The sequence below is a fragment of the Drosophila santomea genome, chromosome X (genome assembly GCF_016746245.2).
Source record: "Drosophila santomea strain STO CAGO 1482 chromosome X, Prin_Dsan_1.1, whole genome shotgun sequence".
In the NCBI taxonomy this organism is placed as follows: Eukaryota; Metazoa; Arthropoda; class Insecta; order Diptera; family Drosophilidae; genus Drosophila; species Drosophila santomea.
In genome coordinates, this window is record NC_053021.2 from 17,346,614 (window position 1) to 17,364,673 (window position 18,060).

Below are 18,060 nucleotides of genomic sequence, written 5' to 3' on the forward strand. Positions count from 1 at the left end.
GTTCTTTAAAATTGTGTTGAAACCTTCACTATGTTCTTTTTTGTTTTTGAAGAAGGCCAACCCTACCAGAATTATACTTAAAACTAATGATTTCTAAAAGCTATACATAAGTAAGGTGGTTTTGTTTAGCAGTGTTTTTTTTCTTTGTTTTTTTTTTTTGTTCTTTTTGTTTATCATTTCTTAGCATTTTAAGAAGAAGCAATATGGTTTGCAATTAAAATGGGGGGCTTTTAAATGTTATCCGCCGATTGATTTTTGATAGTGCTTAAAAGCCGGTAAATGAGTAGAAATTATTAAATACAATCATTAATTTAAATGTAATTTCAATAAATAATTATTTGTTTAAATACGATTATTTCCTTCATGGCTTAGTCACAAACATTAAGACATTTGAATTCAATCAACGCTGTTCAACGCTCTTCTTTCTAACCCTATTTACATGTGTGTTCCTCGAGTACCTTTGTACAAACATCACATTTAACCTGGCAACACCAGTGAAATTTGCAGTTGCAGCGCTCATTAACTATAATGTTCTTTGTATTATAGCCCCGGCCGCAGCAGAGGATGGCACAGCTCTCCAATCCCGACGAGTTTTTGTGGCACACACGTCCGTGTGTTCCCGGCCAATGCAGCGCGTAGCTATTGCGGCACCAATCGGGGCTTTCGTCTAGGTAAATAAGATCGTGAGCGGTCGGCACCTTGAATTGCAAGTCCTTGATCTGGAGGCGTCCACGCTTGTTGATCTTCACCTTGGTGGCGCCCTCGTACTTCTCCCGCAGATAGTCGCCAATCTCCCGGATGGAGGACAATTGCTGCCAGCAGGTGATCAGGCTGCACGAACCGGACACTCCGTGGCACTTGCATGTTATCCTGGCCTTCTTGATCACCGCCCGCCGTCCGGCTTCATTGTTGTGCAAGTTCATCAGGCTCCTGGCCTTGATAGTTGCCGTGCTGCGCGGCAGGATGCCGCCATCCTTGTAGCTCTCCTTGATGCCATTCCTCGGATAGGCGGGCGCATCGGCGGCAGCCCTCTGGTTTTTCCGCTTCTTCTTGCGCGGCTGCTGCTCGCCCTTGAAGAACTTGGTGTTGACAATCTCCTGCTTGATCTTCTCCTGCAATTTAATCATCTCCTGCTCGTCAATCTTGGATGTTAGTATCTCCTTGGTGATGCGCTGCTCTAGTTCCAATAAGTGCTGATCGAAGTTTTCATTGAGTACGTGACTGTTTTCAGCCTCAGTGCTTTTTCTAACATTTCTCACTACCAAACTTGTATCGTTTTTAGCATCTACATTTTTGTTACGTTTAATACCTATGTTAAAAGCATTCGTGTCATCGGAATGCATGCGATTCTTGTTGATCTCCTCGCGTTTTCTCTTAACGCCACGGGTCTCGCGATTGGTCTCCTTCTCCCGCGAATCAATAAAGTCCGTTGCAAACTTGTAGGCGAACTCCAGGTTGTCGCCACAGCCGCCCCACTTCCAGTCGTCGTGGAGCTGCTTGGGTCGACTGCCGCGGGAGCAGCTGCAGGAGGCCAGTTGCCCATCCCGGCAGGCGCGTGCTATGAAGCTGGTCACGGTGGCCGCGGCCAGGGCGTGAATGAAGGCCATTTCGGGAGCGGCCAGGCTGGTCATGGGACCAAATACGGTCTCATCGTTCGTTGTACTGCAGTTCCAGCGGCGATTCTTGAACTGGAACTGGCACTCCTGGATGGCGGCACGGGCACCCCGACTTATGGCCGGCATCACGCTGGTGTGCTTAACACATTGCTTCTTTTGGCTGTTGCTTAGGCCTATTGCGCTATAGCAGTTATTGGGATTAAGATCGATTGTCTCCGAGTATGCGTCTACAGTGGGCGTTGTGTCATTGTGATGACCGTTCGTGGAGCCAGCTGCTCCGTGCTCCTCCATGTTCTTGATAAGGAATTCCCTATCGCTGGCGACATCTGCCGATGTCATCACAACGTCGTGCTTAAAATAATCCGTGACGGATGTGTTGTTCTCCATGGATACCTTAATATAGTCTGGCATGATTTTCCTAGTACTACTACTACTACTGCTACTACTACTAATGCTGGGCTGCGAGCGTTCAACACGCGAAAGCAGCTCTCCATCCGATCCCTCGGAGGATACTTTAAAGGAGTCTGGAATCTCGATTGATACGGCAAATCGCTTCGTATTATTAATCGTCTGTATGATGGGCTCGAATCGGGGCTGCATGTACTGCGACTGACCGCGGAACCACTCGTCTCGCTCCCGCTGCCGCTGCTGCTCCTCCCGCCGACGCTGACGTATGCATTTCGGGGACTCGGGATTACGCAGGCAAGGTGGTCGCTTTGTTGTGCGCAGAGGTGAGCCCGCCTTTGGCTGGTTTATCGATGGACTGCGATCCGCTTCCAGCGAGGTCTCTGTGGCGAGTGTCTCGTTGAGCAGTATCACCTGGGGCTCGCTGGGATTCTTCTGGCCATGATTGCCACTGGCGGCCGCTGGATGGGTGTCGGTATCTGTTGGTTTAAGAAGGGATTGATTATTCGCTAGCTCCTCGTTCTGATAGTAGCCACCAATCGGCTGCTCTCCGGGATTGTAAGCTGCTGCTCCAACTCCTCCTCCTCCTGCTCCACCGACGCCGCCACCGCCGTCGGGCACAGGCACCTTGGGTGTTGGTGGGGCTATAGGTGCGGAATACTGATGAATCGGCCGCTGGGGACGCTTGGGATTGGGGGGCGGTCCCCCAGCTCCCGTTGTCTTGGCCTTGTCCTTTTGCAGGCTCGGGAATTTGACAAATTTCGACTCGAAGTTCGAATTGGTCTTGGTCATGTTGTGCAAGAAGAGTATGTGCTTCTTCAAATCATCGATGTTGGACGTGGGATCCCCCTCCACCTGGGCCAGAGGCGAGGGCACAATGGTGGAGATGGCTTTAGCGTTCGGTTGTGATGCGGAGGGACTCAGTGTGGTGGCCGCCCAACGTGGATCGGGTGATATATTCTTGAGCGCCATGGGCACTATGAACTTGCGATCCTCGTCGGTGAGGCTGGCTGGTAGACCATTCTCGTCGGTATCCTCGTCGAGCAGGATTATCTGCTTCTGATCCATCTCCTCCTGTATCGGGTGAATAGGTCGAGATGTAATGTTGTTCGGTGAATCGAATACCAGTCTCTTGGTGAGATCGGCCTTAACGAAGCCAGTCTCCGAGTCCCGCAGGTCCACTGGCTTTATGAACGTACCGAGCTTGCGGAGGCCCTCTTGATGCATATTGGCCTGCTCGTCCTTGGTCATGTTCAATGGTATACTGGAGTTGGCCAGCTGCTCCACCTGGTTGCCAAACTCAATGAATGGGGACTTGAGGCCGAGGTATATCCATGTCGGCACTCCTTGCAATCCAACTGTGGCATATGCACCTCTCGCGGTTAAGTGCAACATACACATTGCACGCAAGAGCCACAATAGAAAGTGCCTTTTTCTGTAGCAATTCATTGTTGCTATGAGTATGAGTATGTGTATTCCTATTCCTGTTCCTGTTCCTGTTCCTGTTCCAGTTCCTCTTACTATTACTAATGCAGTATTACTAGTATTGTTACTAGTACTATTATTATTATTCTTTCTTTCTCGTTCGTTTCAGTGCGATTCCATTCAATTCAATACGATTCGATTCGATTCGATTCAATACGACTCGACGACGACGACGACGACTCGAGTCGATTCAATTCGATTCGGTTCAGCTGATGCGATGTGACTTTGTGATTTGATTTGATTTGATTTCATTTCATTGGATTCGTTTTGATTGTGAACGAAATGAAAGAATGAAAAATGTTTTTCGATAACACTAGAAAATCGATTGGCTGTTTGGTTGAGTTTCCTTGAGTCCACGAATCTGCCGTAAATATTGTGATTAGCTGCTCGCTATAGGCTGCCAGTTCATGCGCTCGCTGAGAATTTGTAAAATAACAAAATGAGAACTGGATTTGTGCATAGTATGTATGTATACAATCAACCACAACCGCATCATGCACGAACGAAACTCGCGACGAAGTAATCCACCCTCAACGACAAATTGTAAACAACTGAAGAACTCGTTCGGTTCGGCATTTAAGTCTTTCGTGGTAACAAACGCAGTCGAAAATGAAAATGTTGCCCAGCCAGCCAGCAGACCCACCACCACCACCATACACACATTTTCACTTCACCCCGCCGCATGTTGTGCAACATGTTGCAGACGACGCGCGCAACGCCGACAAATTCCATCAACGAACTCGTCGTGTATCCTTATCCTTATCCTTATACTCGAATCGCGCGTAAATTGAAGGCAACAACTTAGGTACTCCGCAGAAAGGATAACATTTAGCACCGCTTACAGCATGAAACATGGCAAATCCGTTTATTTGGATACATCGGGCACTCACAGCCTGGTTATGTACATAAAAGAAAGGAATTTTCGAAAACATTCTCTATTCGAAATACTGGTAAACATTTCTCGCAGGCCACGGCGGCACGTGCGACTTACGGACTAGGTTAAATAAATAAAATCACGATGCCCCCAACGGGACACGCACCGCATCCTAATGCTGCATCTTGTTGGTTTTGGCCAGAGTGAGGGAGCTGCCGATGCGACGACGATCGTAGAAGGGCTCCGGTTGCTCCAGCGCACCAATGGCGGTCACTGCGGCGAAGCTGGAGCCGGCGGGCTCCTCGTACAGCTCATGTCCCACCTGCTGCAGATAGGCGCTGATGCTGCTGTCCACCTCGTGCTCATAGCTCACGCGCATGGGGGCCAACTGGTGGTGCAGGCGGCCATTGTTCACGGCCGCGGTGAGGCTCTCGTTGCGTAGCAGGTACTTCATGATCACCTGATGGTTGAAAGGACCTCAATTATAATTATATACTTGGTAGGGATCAGCGCCAAGTGCTTACAGCTGCCACACTGGTGGTGATGCGAGTGCCACCTGCTGCTCCGACCAGCAGACGTACATTGCCATCCTGGTCCACAATAATGCACGGACTCATCGAGGACATGGGACGCTTGCCAGGATAAATGTAGTTGGCCGGCGAGGCGGGCACACCGAAGCTATTGATCACGCCCGGCGTGGAGAAGTCGTCCATCTCGTCGTTCAGGATGATACCCGTCTGGGTGGAGGCCACCTTGGAGCCGAAACTGCAAAGCGTAGGAATCAAGCGTCAGTACTATAGCATTATATAGATGAAAGTTGATAAACAGCGCGAATTCTTGGGGCGCACTTTCGCTGTCCTTAGCGCGGACTCGAACCCGACCTTTTAATATTGGTATATGGAAAAACCGCTATTCTAAACCACTATTTATGCACAAATACAAGAGGTTTTTCGGTAATTGGCCTTGTAAGCCTTCGTGTTATAGACAATTTTTGGACTTCCTTACACCTTCACCCATCTGAAGCATTTGCAAGTCAATTAAATGCCCTGACTGATTGAAAACAACATCTTCGCAGTTGGCGACACCAATTGGTTTCTCCACCAAGGTGAAAATCAAGAGTTTCCCCTGTTTTTCAAATGTGTGTCCAATCGAACCTGCAGCTTCGATTCAAAAGCATGGTGGAAAAAGGAGAATGTTAATATATGTATGTGCACCGCTCACATGCACTGTTTTGTTTTTGGGAGAGAACTCTCACCACTGTTGCTGTTGCTTCGCACATGTTGGGTATGGTGAAAAGTGTCATCTAGCTTCCAACATGGTTGCGCACAGGTTCGGCCAGACACCAAATGGTGTCTCTACACCGGAAAAAAATTGCTCCAACATTTTCCATGGCGAAGAAATTCTTGAAATTCAATTGAAGAATCTAGGAATCCACATATATCGAACTAAAATCTATCCTGAGTTCATAGAGCTTAAATAGAATATTATATGCACACTTACTAGTTATTGATGGTGCTGGTGATGGACACGGCGTCTCCGTTGGTGGCCAGGACATTCATGTGGGCGGTGCCATGGTCCTCCTCCACGGTGAAGTTGGCGCCATAGTAGAGGTAATCCTGCGACGTACTGTTGTCGTGAATCAGCTTCCTGACGCTCTCCAGGAACTCCGGCTTGAGCATCTCCTCCAGGGTGGCATTGATGGATGCGCCGCTGACGGGATCGGCATACAGATCGCCCAGATTCGTGCGTTGGCCATAGGCGTGCTTGAAGGCCTCCACCGCGCGCTGCCAGTAGACCGGCTCGTTGTCCGTATACAGATCGGTCATCAGGTTGAGGATGAAGGCCAGAACGGGTCCGCTGCTGGGCATGGGCGTGGAGTAGAGCGTGTAGGTGCCACTCACATGGGCGGACACATGTCCGTCGCTCTCCCAGCGCACCGTGTAGTCGCGCAGGTCCTGTTCCGTAATGATGCCGCCCATCTTCTGGATATCCTCGACGAACTTGCGACCCGTCTCGCCGCCATCGTAGAACTCCTTGGCTCCATTCTCGGCGATCCGCTCCAGCGTATCTGCGAGGGCAGGACGCTTCATATAGTCACCCTCCACGTAGGGTTCGCCGCTTGCGTTGAGGAACACGGCGGAGAGTCCGGGATCCGCCCTGATGTTCACCAGCTTCGACTGGATGGCGGAGGCCAGATAGCGTGAGACGACATGACCCTCGCGGGCCAGCTTAATGGACGGCTCGAAGAGGCGTTTCCAGGGCAGAATGCCATAGCGACGATGCATCTCCCAGTAGCCGAGAATCTCGCCGGGCACAGCACCCGCTCTGGCGCCCGTTATCTCCGACTCGCCCACGAACATGTCCTTGTGCGCAGCCGCCGGTGCCGATTCCCTGGCAATCACCGTCTCCACCTTGCGTGTACTCCGCGTGTATATGGTGGCCACGAAGCCACCACCAATGCCCATGGAGTGCGGCAACAGCAGGCCCTCGCACAGCAGCGTGGCAATGGCTGCATCCACGGCGGAACCGCCATCCGTTAGCGTCTCACCGCCGACCGCAGCACATCCGATGCCATTGGACACCACGGCTCCGCTGATGTTCAGCGAATCCCGATTCTTTAGACCGAAGACCAGGCCGAGGGTCAGTGCCGTCACCAGGAGGCCAGCCAGCAGTAGCCATAGCAAGACCTTCTTACTCCACACAATCCTGAAAAGTTGGGAATCTCATTAGAATCGGTCAATCACCAATAGATGCCATCAGTTCCGGGCCCTCAAAACTGAAGAGCTCGAGGAGCTGGTCGAGTGGAGCGCTGGCGAAGGCGGTGTCGATTAGCTTTGATTTGGACGCCGCTATCGGAAATCAGCCAATCCGCCGAGTCACTCGATCGCAGACTGCCTCGACACAGGTGATACCCATCTTTTCGATCTACGAACTATGTAAAGGTGGTTCACCTTACGGAAAAAGGAATATACATTGAAATATACCAGACACACATCTTCTAATAGAAAAGATAAATACTGTGAGCAAAGCAGAGTTCCACAAGAAAAAGTGAAGCAGAGCTTAACTAGTTTATATATACCAGTGTGTAAACATGAGTCCAAATAGTAATGGGTATAAACTAATTATAAGGGGAGGGGCAATAAAAAATGCAAACAAAGATTTTGTAAGATTTCGATTTGTCACGATCCCGAAGTAAACAAAGTGCAAGATTAGATCAGAACGGTCTCCAGACCACATATATCTGCCAACTTGACAGCCTGGAGTGTAATCTCTGGACACTGGACACTAGGGCCCAGTTAAATTAAATTAGCCGAATCATTGCGATCGATCGATCTATCTGGAAAACGGAAAACACCTATCTGCCAGATACAGTAGCTCCCCACTATAAAGCCTATCTGTGGCCAAGTGAGTGATTGCCCTGCTCTGTGGAGTGTCCCATGTCAAAGGTGTATTCGGAGGACGCGGTGGCGCAGTCATGTCCATGTCCACGTACCGGTACCGGATGAGTCCGGACATACCTTCCACCATTCGACCGGGGAGAGGGTGTACTTATCGCAATCCATGGAGTGCCCAGGCTCGATTCGATAACAGGCAATAATAAAAATGCCAGAACAGAGATCGTAAAACTCAAGCGCTATTAACAGGCAATTTTCTATAATTAACGTAGATTTCTCAGTTTCTCGGGGAGAATGAAAGTCGCAAGCACTTTAATTTTTAATGCCCGTCATGCCGAAAAATGCGTCCATCGCATTCGCATTGGCAATCCCAAATATTTCGATCGATACGTTTCGATTATCGCCGTCCGTCTGCAGATTAAGATCCTCAAGGGCCATTGCTTGCAAATCCACATTCTGCCGCATCATTCCGTGTGATAAACCCAACTGGATCTGCATATGATATGGTTATCGTGCGACGATAAGATTCGGTTCATTCAGGCACTCACTCCTTGTTACTTCACTTTCAATGGGTTTTACGGCTTACAATCATCCGTAGCATTGTGCTTGGGTGCCTCCAATTGATCGGAAGCCGTCAACAGGTGCCATTAGCCATTGGCCATTGGCCATTTAGGGGATTATAGCCCCCTTTATCCGCCTTTATCAAGGAGGCCTTTTTCGGAATTTCACAGTCCGTCAATCGTGAACCGTAACCGTGAACCGTAAAAGTTTATGGAGATGGTCTTTGAGCCGCTAGGGTAATAAAAATTCCAAAATATCCGAATAACACTTACCAGTGCACTCGATTCTGAAGCGATCTTTAAACAACTGATAAAAGGTGATCAAACTGTTTACGAAACTCAAGTGCCTGCCTGTTATATGACAAAGTACGCACAGTACTATACAGTATATACATACTACATGCTTTGGATGGCAACTTTGGCGAGATGAAAGCCTCCTGCTCCGCAGAGATATCGAGATATCGAGAGATCTCTGGAATGCTGACATCGTTTAATTACAGCACAGTTTCAATCAGAAAACAGCCAGCACACAAAAAAAAAACACTCACACTTCCATTTATCAGTAGTGGCGCTCTGTGTTTCAGCCATCCAAATGTGCTCCGTCATCAAAATCGAATCGTGTCTGCCACGGAGCACGAAGATAAAGTCTGTGACGTTGCCTGGGGAGGAACGAAAGTCATCCTTGGCCGATTGCCAGGTGCGGATGGAGTGATCAAGTTGTTCTGGATGAAGTTCGATTACCTATCTACGACGTATCTATAGCCGTTGCAATATTCACGGTTATTCCCATTGATAATTGCGCTTTTGTTTCTCATGAATTATGCAAATACTGAAAACCAGTTTCTATAGCGTTCGCTATTAGCGTCATAGGAAATTAGCTGGCAAATCATGCCCAAAATAGTCGCACTTCAATGTTTCAAATGGCACTGCCTTCGCGGGGGTCGCATGCCCCCCAAAAATAATAAAAAAATTTTCATTGGCAAGTGTTATCCGAAATCTTATCGCATATCCATAAACCGCAGAGCCTTTCAATGATCGCAACTGAATGAACGAAACCGAAGAATTCCCGTGTAACCATAAACTCCATGCCCATTATAGCTGGCCATATCTGGCATTATCTGAGCCAAGTACTATATCTTATGGGGCGTCGTAAAGCGGGGCAATTAGGCGCTAAACCCGCTAATTGCCGACATTCGACAGTTTTGATAAACTGTCTTGGAGTATAACGAATATAACGTGGATATGACGCACTTCGGGTCCCGAGATTGGGCCACAAAAAACAGAGGCGTTCACATATATATGGAGCCAATTTGAAATCCCAAATTATGATATGTTATAGGGCAATGCAAGTCAGCTAGATAATCAGATAGGAACCCATTATAAATTACTTAACGATGTCGTGCAAGAGAGCTATCAATTACACTGAAAATGGGCATATTTGCTGAGGTATCTTATCTGACACGATCTGCGAACTTGTCAACTTAACTGGGCAACTTAATTACGGGGCGCTGAGATACAAATCTCAATCTTACGCCAAATACCTAATACCTAAAGTGTCTAAATGATTTGTTGTACTTTTTTTTTGTGTTTTACGTACGTTTTGTGTTTACACAAGTGCAAAAATAATAACAATCGGTTCTATGCCAATTTTGTATGGGTCTGACTGGCGGCACTAAAAGTTATTAAATAAAAAGCTCAATGTGTAATAATTTCTCAATTAGGCTGTTTTTCCATACGCCGTAAGCCATGGCAAATTGAAGATATGTGTCTAATTTAAAAACTGTGTTTTGGCCTCGCTTCGTACTCGAAAATTGTCACAGTTTGCGAGTCAATTGTGATTTCACTGTCAAGGTCTACCACACTTTTGCTATTGATATGGGGTTATTAAATTAATGATATACAAGAGGAACTCTCATAATTATAACTTGTAACAAAGTTATTTTCAAACATGCAAACTATGGTAATTTTGGCTTGTCTTCCTAAGATCCTTGTGGTTCGTGCTAGAGAGTTCCCACTGTACATCGCGATTGCATGTCCCGTTGCTTTTGCCCATTCTTACCTCATTGCGGGCGCTTGATGTGGTGAATTCGGTAGATTATTTGCAAGCTAAGCCGGATAAAATTGAAAGCCTTGACCACAAAACACGGAGGCACAGAGAAACACAGAAACACGGAAAAAACAAAGTGTCGCGAAAAGCACGGAAAAAAATATATATGAACAACAGCGGAAAGATGTGTGCTCTATGTTTCTTCTTCTTCTTTTTTTTTTGAAGATGGGGCTCCGAGAATTCAGCAAGATTCCGTGTTGCGTTAGATTCCAAGCAGCTCCCTCTGCTCGCCTGCGACCGCCAGCACCTGTTGCGATCGACTGATGGCTCCGATCCGCTGGAGCCGCCGCTCATCGCCTACCGTGCGATGCTAACTATATTCCCTGCACACGACCCACCACCACCACCTAAAAGGGCGACAGAGATAGAGAGCACAGCGGCAGAAAGAGAGCGCCAGCGAGCGGCTGCGACTTTGAGCTTGGCCGCCAAAGCTCGAGCGGTACCGCAAGGCAGAGCAAAGCAAGGCAAGGCAAGGTAGCGCCGCCGGTGACGCAACGGGCGTGCGTGCACGTGCAGTCGGCGTCTTTGAAAAGTAACGGGAGTTGCTCCGTCGCAGCGCAGCAAATGTATCGATACACTGCTAAAGTATCGATTGCACGAGCTTAGTATCGACAGGTTTGCTGCGCACATCGATAACGTGCTCTTCCGCCGCAATGAATTATTTAAACTTTCTAACTGCCTCATAAAAAGCCAAATATATAGGAAATATATAAGCATATAGAAGTAACAGTAATTATTCAGTTAGGCTCGCAAATTTAATCATTTCTAATACACTTGCTTACACTTGCACCCCCATTCTAGAAACACCAACTACCTCCATGCGCGGGGACTCTCAATTTAGCTTAATTGACCGTCATAAATGGAGTGTGACTGTGACTATTCAACGCCAATGTGTTTCGCTCTTCGGAACAGGTGAGTTTCCTAGTCTGGTTATGCCGCTCACTTTCATACCCTACACCTAATAATTTTGCCTCTGTTTCCACAGACTTTGCTGATCGACGAAAGCAAGCGTTGGTTCCGCTTCCAGTTTCTGGTGAGGATCAGCGGATGTGGAGGACTAGCGCCAGCGCTCGTGCACCGCCGACTCGCGCATTATGATCTTGTGGAGCTTCTCCTGCTGCGTCAACTGCTGCTGCTTGGTGGTGGCGCTGTTCCCCTGTGCCTGCTGCTGCAGCGACTGCTGCTGCGTCCGCTGGAAGTTGGGCAGCGGCGCCTTCTTCTCGTGCGCCAGCTCCGTGAAGGCCAGCTTGCGGCGCTGCTGCGGCGGTATCTTCTTGCAGTAGCTCAGCTGATGGATGTGCAACGTGCGCTCCAGATCGAAGGCGCGATCGCAGTACTTGCACAGATGCACGGCGGCCATGGTGGTGCTGCTCTCCCGCTTACGCCGCACCCGGAAGCGCACCTTGAAGTCGTCGTCGTGGATGTGCCGGTGGGCGCCCAGCAGCGATCGTATGTGGAACTTGGCTCCGCACACGCCGCACGAGTAGCTGGGCAGTTGGTGGCCCGTGGCATAGCTGCTCAGCGGCTTCAGCTGCAGGCGGCCAAAAGTTCCGGCCTGATACTCACCCACATCCCCATCTGCTTGGCCGGGCTTCGTCGTGCCGCTGGACGTTCGCTGGGCGGCCATGATGGCTTCCATTTCCGCCGCCTCGGCCTCATAGTTCCGGGGTGTAAGGCCATTGCGCCGAGGAGACAGCAATACTGTGGGAAAATGGTGCAGTTAATCAATTAGCAAATGATTCAAGATTCTGATAAGTTTCATCGATTGGTGACTCTACTTTTAATAAGCCCCAAGATCATATTGCAAACAGGTTCCCAAAATCGATGATATATGCATGCATGTGTAACTTACAGTTGTAACCACTGCGTCTCCGGTTTTCGCACTTGTACGTCGTCTCCACTGACGATTTCTGCTCCTCGTCGGTCGTCTCCTGGTCTGCGGCCAGTGTCGGACTCCTCCTGCTCCGCCTGCGACGCTGGCCACGGGCATGGGCAGCTATGTCGGCGCCAGCGCTGCCCGCTCCTTCTCTTCCGTCCGCTCCTCCGCCTGCCCCCGCTCCCGCCGTGTTCCGCTTGCCCGCCCGAGTGGGTGCACTGGCTCGGTTCGACTCGGACAGGTACATCAGCTTGCGCTCCACCGACCTGCGCGCGTTCTCCACCTGCTCCTCCACGAAGTCCTGCGGCTGAGTCGTGGGGCCCCCGCCACCTCCCCGCTTGCCGCGCTTCACCTTGCTGGGTTTCAGCGACTTGTTCATCTCGTGTGTGTGCGTGTGTGTGTGTGTGTGTATGGATGGGTGGGTGTGTGTCTTTTCACTTGCTTTGACTTCAGCTCGATGTTAGTCGGTGTCGAAAGAATTCGGAATCTAAGGGTGAAGCTAAAATATCTCTATGAAACTAAACACTTGGGCTGCTGGTCGTTGGGATTTTAAAAGTAGCTGCCCAGATCTATTTTGCATTTCGAATAATTGAATATAATTTGTATTTAAAATTAAACGCTTTTTAAAATAAGTCAACACTCGTTTTTTCAAGAATAATTGTTTTTTTTTTCAAATAAAATCAAATATTGGTTTTAGGGATTTTAGGATATGCATTTCGTAATGGAACCAACGTTTTTTTGAACTTTTATGAACTTTATGAAAAAAGGCAAGGCTATAGGTAATAAAGTAAAGTGGAACTTAACATATTTTACATTTTTATTATATAGGAAACTATATATTATTGTAGAATGAATTTAAATACAGTTAATACTACTAACAGTGCCTTTTTGTATTATATAGGAAACTATATATTATTGTAGAATGAATTTAAATACAGTTAATACTACTAACAGTGCCTTTTTGTAAAAGTTGTGTAAATAGTTAATATACTTTACAAGTACGCCAGCCCAGTTCCAAACCATGGTTCGAGTCTGTGCTAGAGTGCATTTTCCCGCAAACCGACAAACGGTCATACTAGCAACCGCGTGTGAATTTTTTTTGGCGAGCAGCGCAGAAAAAGCAGCTGAAAGCTGGAAAAGACAGCATAAATCGCCGTGTCGATTAGAGACGATTGAAACGCCGCGCGCCCGCCTTTTGCAGTGGACTGTCAACCGATTGCCGTTTTTCATTTTTGGCCACCGAGTTCGGAATATGAGTGATACGCGTGAGCAGATTCTGGAGCAAATCAAAGTGCAAGGCGATCTCGTCCGTCAGTTGAAAGCAGCGAAGGAGTCAAAGGAGAAGGTCAGTTTTTGGTCAGACTTCCAGTTGGAAGCCGCCAGCCCTCCCACCCCCCAGCACTTGCACACCCCTCCCGCCACCAGCACGTCCGCTTTCCAGTGTCATCCCCCTTTGTGTGTGTACAATGGAATAAGTGCAATTGTTGCTGTAATTCCCGGCCCTGCTTTCGTCATCAATTCTAAAATCCCACTCGCATATGTACATATTTCATCAGATCGCCATGCAGTTGAAAATAACGCAAATAACAAAAAACACACGCACGCACGCACGCATGCTGCGCTGGCATTTGAAGTTGTTCGAACTCTTCGTTTTTGCAGTGTAATAATTAGATGAATGCAACAACAGAAGAAGAGCAGAGCAAAAGGAAAAACGGCAAATTAAAGGAGCGCGCAGACTTTCACATTCATGCCACTCTGTTGTTATTGTTGTCTCGCTCTGGCCAACGGCAAATGCACGGCTCCCGTGTGCGGTGGTGTGCGTGTGTGTGTTCTGCACAGTGCTGCCAAGCTATCGTTTGGACTATTTGGCTGGAAAGTAGCTAAAATTAACAGTGCTGTCCAAAGCTGTGACTAATTGAATCATTTGTTTATAAGAATTGTAAGTGTACTCAAGCTTGCATCAAATGCTTATATTAGCACAATATTCGTAATTGTAATTGAATACCTTCCGTCTAAGTACATTTATCTGTATTCATTGATGTGAATAGAACTATTCAATTAGAACAAGTATTGTATTGGAATAAAACGATCCAATTAGCACTTTTTCAAATAGTTCAAATAAGAACTATTTTGTTCAGTACTCAAAAGAATAACATTTAGTTGGTGTTGTTTTGACGCACTTCACAATTAAATGAAAATAACCAAATGAAACTACTTAATAGCTGAACTTGCATCTCCGGAGTGAGTGCTCTATGACCGACTGACTGACTGAAACGAGAGCAATTGGCAAGCAAAGAGAGCGACTGGTCAAACAGGAGGCATGTACAAAAGGCACATGGTGGTTATAGCGATTATATCAAAAACCTGCTAGACCACAATCAACCGATCTAAGACTTGACGACTGCAACATGTGATTTGGGCTATAAGGTATTTGCAACAACGCTTACCACCAACTGCACTTATTCCCATTGTTCAAATCTTTAGCCTTGTAAAGAGGGAATATCTTAAATATAGATTTGTTTTGAAAAGAAACCCCTCAACATTCTTTTTTTATCATTAAAGACCACTTTGTGTTTTGGGTTTAATTTCTAATAAAAAATAGTACAAGCTAATTGTCAAACAGTTTAATTTAATATATTAATAAATAAGCTCAATAGTGACCTATTTTTATATTCCACAACAGTTACTATTGTGTGAGTGTGCAATTGTGGCTGCCAAGATCAGCTGACTAACGGTTATCTAGCTGGATCTTGTGCGTGTGTGTGTGTGTGGTGTGGTATGAGTGTCCTTGAACTGTTTAGCTTCCAGCGTCCATTATATCGCGTCACTTTCCTGTTTTTTGCGTTTCAAGTGCCATAAAAGTGTTTTTTAAATTGCAAAAACTTGTTTCCAAAAACGGGAGAAACAGTACAAAAAAAGAATTCAGCGCTGACGGTCAATGGAACGCAATAATGTATTATTAGTATTATTATTATTTATTGCTTCAGCTGCACATAGACACACACAAAACACCGACACACTTCATTTCTTCTCACCATACACTAAACTAGTTGTAAAATAAGCAAAACTTATTGTTGTTGTTGTTTAATTAGGTTTGAAAAGTTGCAAAAGAAAGTTGTTGCAAGAGAAAAACAAAAAAGAAAATTAGTACCAAATAAAAAAAAAACACATGTTGCGTTCAATTGGCCGCCAGTGGCGCTGTAGTGCTGCGTTTCAGTGTGCAACGTTCCAGACGGCGCCCTCTGGCGGCGGGCGCGTCAGCTCGTCCGGCGTTCCAGCCCAACGACAACAACAACAGCCACAAAAACAACAACAAGCACAAGAACAACAACAACATGAGCAACTGCAGCAGGTTAGCATCTAAGCAATCCTCACCTCCACGTTCCCCCTGTAAAATGTTTTCCCGCATCTCCATTGCAGATCGATGAGCAGGTCGCCCGCCTACTGGCCTTAAAGGCCACACTGGGCGGAGATGCCGCCCCCACCAATCAGAAGTTCACCCTGAAGACGCCCAAGGGCACCCGGGACTATGGTCCCCAGCAGATGACCCTGCGCCAGGGCGTCCTGGACAAGATCGTCCAGGTGTTCAAGCGCCACGGCGGCGAAGCCATCGATACGCCCGTCTTCGAGCTGAAGGTGAGTTCACCAGGGTATCATTGGAGTGGGTGAGCTGGGAATGATATAATTTAAAAATAGGAGAATAATTGGATGTTTATGTAAGGAGGTTTTGATTGAATGAACACCAAAGAAGGTATCCTGAAATCATATTAGTTCATTTTAATACTTCGTTTTTGGTAGATTATTCGGGAGTTCAATATTATAATCTCAGAATCAAAGCAATCGACCTTGCTTCATGTCGTTATTAAAAGTAAATTGTTTATATTGATAGGGTCTTGGATGATTTAAATATAGAACTATGATAGCACTGAGCTGCGCTGAAGCCGCAAGAGCCTTGAATATGCTAGTACTTAGTATACAGAGATCTCATCTATTTACTTGGAAACAAATATTATGAAGCCTAATAATCCAATTATCGATCCCAACAGGAAGTGCTGACAGGCAAGTACGGCGAGGACTCAAAGCTGATCTACGACTTGAAGGACCAGGGCGGTGAGATCCTATCGATGAGGTATGATCTGACCGTGCCGCTGGCTCGTTACCTGGCGATGAACAAGATTTCGAGCATCAAACGCTACCACATCGCCAAGGTCTACCGTCGCGACAATCCGGCGATGACCAAGGGTCGCTATCGGGAGTTCTATCAGTGCGACTTCGACATTGCCGGAACCTACGATCCCATGCTGCCGGATGCCGAGTGCGTCAAGATTGTGTCGGAGATCCTGGACACCCTGGACATTGGGGACTATGTGATAAAGCTAAATCATCGCCAGCTTTTGGACGGCATGTTTCAGGCGTGCGGAGTGCCCGCGGACAGCTTCCGCACCATCTGCTCTGCGGTGGATAAGTTGGACAAGGTGAGCACCATCGCTAGTAGCTACTATTGAAATCAATGTTGTAATGTATCTGCCATTCTAGTCGCCCTGGGCGGATGTGCGCAAGGAGATGGTGGACGAGAAGGGCCTGGACGAGGCAGCAGCGGATCGAATTGGGGAGTATGTGCGACTAAGCGGCGGTGCCGAGCTGGTGGAGCAGTTGCTGGCCGACGAGAAGCTCAAGGCTGTGCCGAATGCCGTGAAGGGTTTGGAGGGCATGAAGCTGCTCCTCAAGTACTGCTCCATATTCGGTCTGGATAAGCGCGTTAGCTTTGACTTGAGTCTGGCCCGTGGCCTGGACTACTACACCGGTGTTATCTACGAAGGTGTGCTCAAGGGAGAGTCCGCCACCGTGGCATCTCCGGCAAAGACATCACAACAGAACGGAGAGCAGGCGAACGAACCGGCCACCGTGGGATCCGTGGCTGGAGGCGGTCGCTACGACAACCTGGTGGGCATGTTCGATCCGCGAGGCAAAGCCGTGCCTTGCGTGGGCGTATCCATTGGCGTGGAGCGCATCTTCTCGGTTCTGGAGGCGCGGGCGGCTGCAAGCGGTCTGAAGCTGCGCACCAGCGACGTGGAGGTTTACGTGGCCTCCGCCCACAAGGGTCTCCACGAGGCGCGACTGAAAGTTCTCAATCTGCTGTGGGACGCTGGCGTTAAGGTATGTTTGAGTTCGATCCATGAGGCTACATAATAATCTTAAAATCTTTGCAGGCGGAGCATTCTTACAAGCTGAACCCTAAGCTACTGGTGCAGCTGCAGCACTGCGAGGAGCACCAGATTCCTCTGGTGGTGGTCCTTGGCGATGCAGAACTGGCGCAGGGATTGGTCAAGCTGCGTGAGGTGACGACGCGCGCGGAGACCAACGTAAAGCTGGAGGATCTGGCCGCCGAAATCCGGCGACGGCAGCAGTCCGCCTAGGCTCTTTCCACGACACTGATATTAGCGACGCCTAAACGCTCCCGTTCCTAATTTATGAACCATCCAGCATCAAAGTATATGATTTTTTTTTTCCTATTTGTACGTTTTGTATTTTTGGTGTCCTGGCCGAAGGCGCCGCGTGCTACTATGCTTAGGTCTAATGTGTAACCATAGGAATAAGTGCGGACAACTTATACCAAAATGAACACTAAAAAGAAACAAATAAACGCAAAAGCGACTCGCATTTAAGCCGGACCAACTTGTTTTTCTAGGGTCTCGTTATACTATTCATTGTATACAAGAATTTGTCAAAAATTTATATGTT

At 47.8% G+C, this 18,060-nt stretch overlaps 5 protein-coding genes across 8 annotated transcripts in view; 2 read left to right on the forward strand and 3 right to left on the reverse strand.

Annotated features, from left to right (window-relative positions):
* Nucleotides 1-17: 17 nt before the first annotated feature.
* Nucleotides 18-4,202, reverse strand: LOC120457175 (protein Wnt-5). 2 transcript variants are annotated; one of them, XM_039644469.2, is made up of 2 exons: nt 3,221-3,341; nt 18-3,095 (listed from the first exon to the last, which is right to left on the reverse strand). In XM_039644469.2, the coding sequence occupies exon 2, from the start codon at nt 3,087-3,089 to the stop codon at nt 432-434; it is 2,658 nt and encodes an 885-aa protein (XP_039500403.1). In that variant the 5' UTR covers nt 3,090-3,095; nt 3,221-3,341; the 3' UTR covers nt 18-431. The 2 variants fall into 2 exon arrangements, with proteins under 2 accessions (XP_039500403.1, XP_039500402.1); XM_039644468.2 differs by having other exon boundaries at nt 18-4,202.
* Nucleotides 4,203-4,344: 142 nt separating this feature from the next.
* Nucleotides 4,345-10,759, reverse strand: LOC120457177 (glutathione hydrolase 1 proenzyme). Its single transcript, XM_039644472.2, has 4 exons — nt 10,395-10,759; nt 5,881-7,086; nt 4,905-5,145; nt 4,345-4,840 (listed from the first exon to the last, which is right to left on the reverse strand). The coding sequence occupies exons 1-4, from the start codon at nt 10,397-10,399 to the stop codon at nt 4,553-4,555; spliced, it is 1,740 nt and encodes a 579-aa protein (XP_039500406.1). The 5' UTR covers nt 10,400-10,759; the 3' UTR covers nt 4,345-4,552.
* Nucleotides 10,760-11,175: 416 nt separating this feature from the next.
* Nucleotides 11,176-12,839, reverse strand: LOC120457178. Its single transcript, XM_039644473.2, has 2 exons — nt 12,295-12,839; nt 11,176-12,143 (listed from the first exon to the last, which is right to left on the reverse strand). Exons 1-2 carry the CDS (start codon nt 12,695-12,697, stop codon nt 11,500-11,502), a joined length of 1,047 nt encoding a protein of 348 aa, XP_039500407.1. The 5' UTR covers nt 12,698-12,839; the 3' UTR covers nt 11,176-11,499.
* A 691-nt stretch (nt 12,840-13,530) lies between these two features.
* On the forward strand, nt 13,531-17,984 carry LOC120457265 (histidine--tRNA ligase, cytoplasmic). Of its 3 annotated transcripts, none has more exons than XM_039644681.2 (6): nt 13,531-13,663; nt 15,411-15,670; nt 15,739-15,954; nt 16,365-16,793; nt 16,855-17,475; nt 17,529-17,984. In XM_039644681.2, the coding sequence occupies exons 2-6, from the start codon at nt 15,488-15,490 to the stop codon at nt 17,733-17,735; spliced, it is 1,656 nt and encodes a 551-aa protein (XP_039500615.1). In that variant the 5' UTR covers nt 13,531-13,663; nt 15,411-15,487; the 3' UTR covers nt 17,736-17,984. The 3 variants fall into 3 exon arrangements, with proteins under 3 accessions (XP_039500615.1, XP_039500616.1, XP_039500617.1); XM_039644683.2 differs by having other exon boundaries at nt 13,571-13,663; nt 15,551-15,670; XM_039644682.2 differs by lacking the exon at nt 15,411-15,670.
* Nucleotides 13,531-18,060, forward strand: part of LOC120457266 — a 55,041-nt gene continuing 50,511 nt past the window's right edge. The window contains exon 1 of the mRNA XM_039644684.1: nt 13,531-13,663. The gene's annotated coding sequence lies outside the window, so the exon portion shown is untranslated. The remainder of the gene's footprint in view (nt 13,664-18,060) is intronic.

Excerpts from the sequence above, each read along its gene's own strand:
- LOC120457175 (XM_039644468.2), bottom strand. The coding sequence starts at position 3,470 with ATGAATTGCTACAGAAAAAGGCACTTTCTATTGTGGCTCTTGCGTGCA.
- LOC120457177 (XM_039644472.2), bottom strand. Across the intron at positions 5,146-5,880 it reads ACCAGCACCATCAATAACTA|TTTCGGCTCCAAGGTGGCCT; the intron begins GTAAGTGTGCAT and ends TACGCTTTGCAG. Across the intron at positions 4,841-4,904 it reads TCACCACCAGTGTGGCAGCT|GTGATCATGAAGTACCTGCT; the intron begins GTAAGCACTTGG and ends TTCAACCATCAG.
- LOC120457178 (XM_039644473.2), bottom strand. The coding sequence starts at position 12,697 with ATGAACAAGTCGCTGAAACCCAGCAAGGTGAAGCGCGGCAAGCGGGGA. Across the intron at positions 12,144-12,294 it reads GAGACGCAGTGGTTACAACT|TATTGCTGTCTCCTCGGCGC; the intron begins GTAAGTTACACA and ends ATTTTCCCACAG.
- LOC120457265 (XM_039644683.2), top strand. The coding sequence starts at position 13,571 with ATGAGTGATACGCGTGAGCAGATTCTGGAGCAAATCAAAGTGCAAGGC. Across the intron at positions 13,664-15,550 it reads CGAAGGAGTCAAAGGAGAAG|ACGGCGCCCTCTGGCGGCGG; the intron begins GTCAGTTTTTGG and ends GCAACGTTCCAG. Across the intron at positions 16,794-16,854 it reads CGGTGGATAAGTTGGACAAG|TCGCCCTGGGCGGATGTGCG; the intron begins GTGAGCACCATC and ends CTGCCATTCTAG.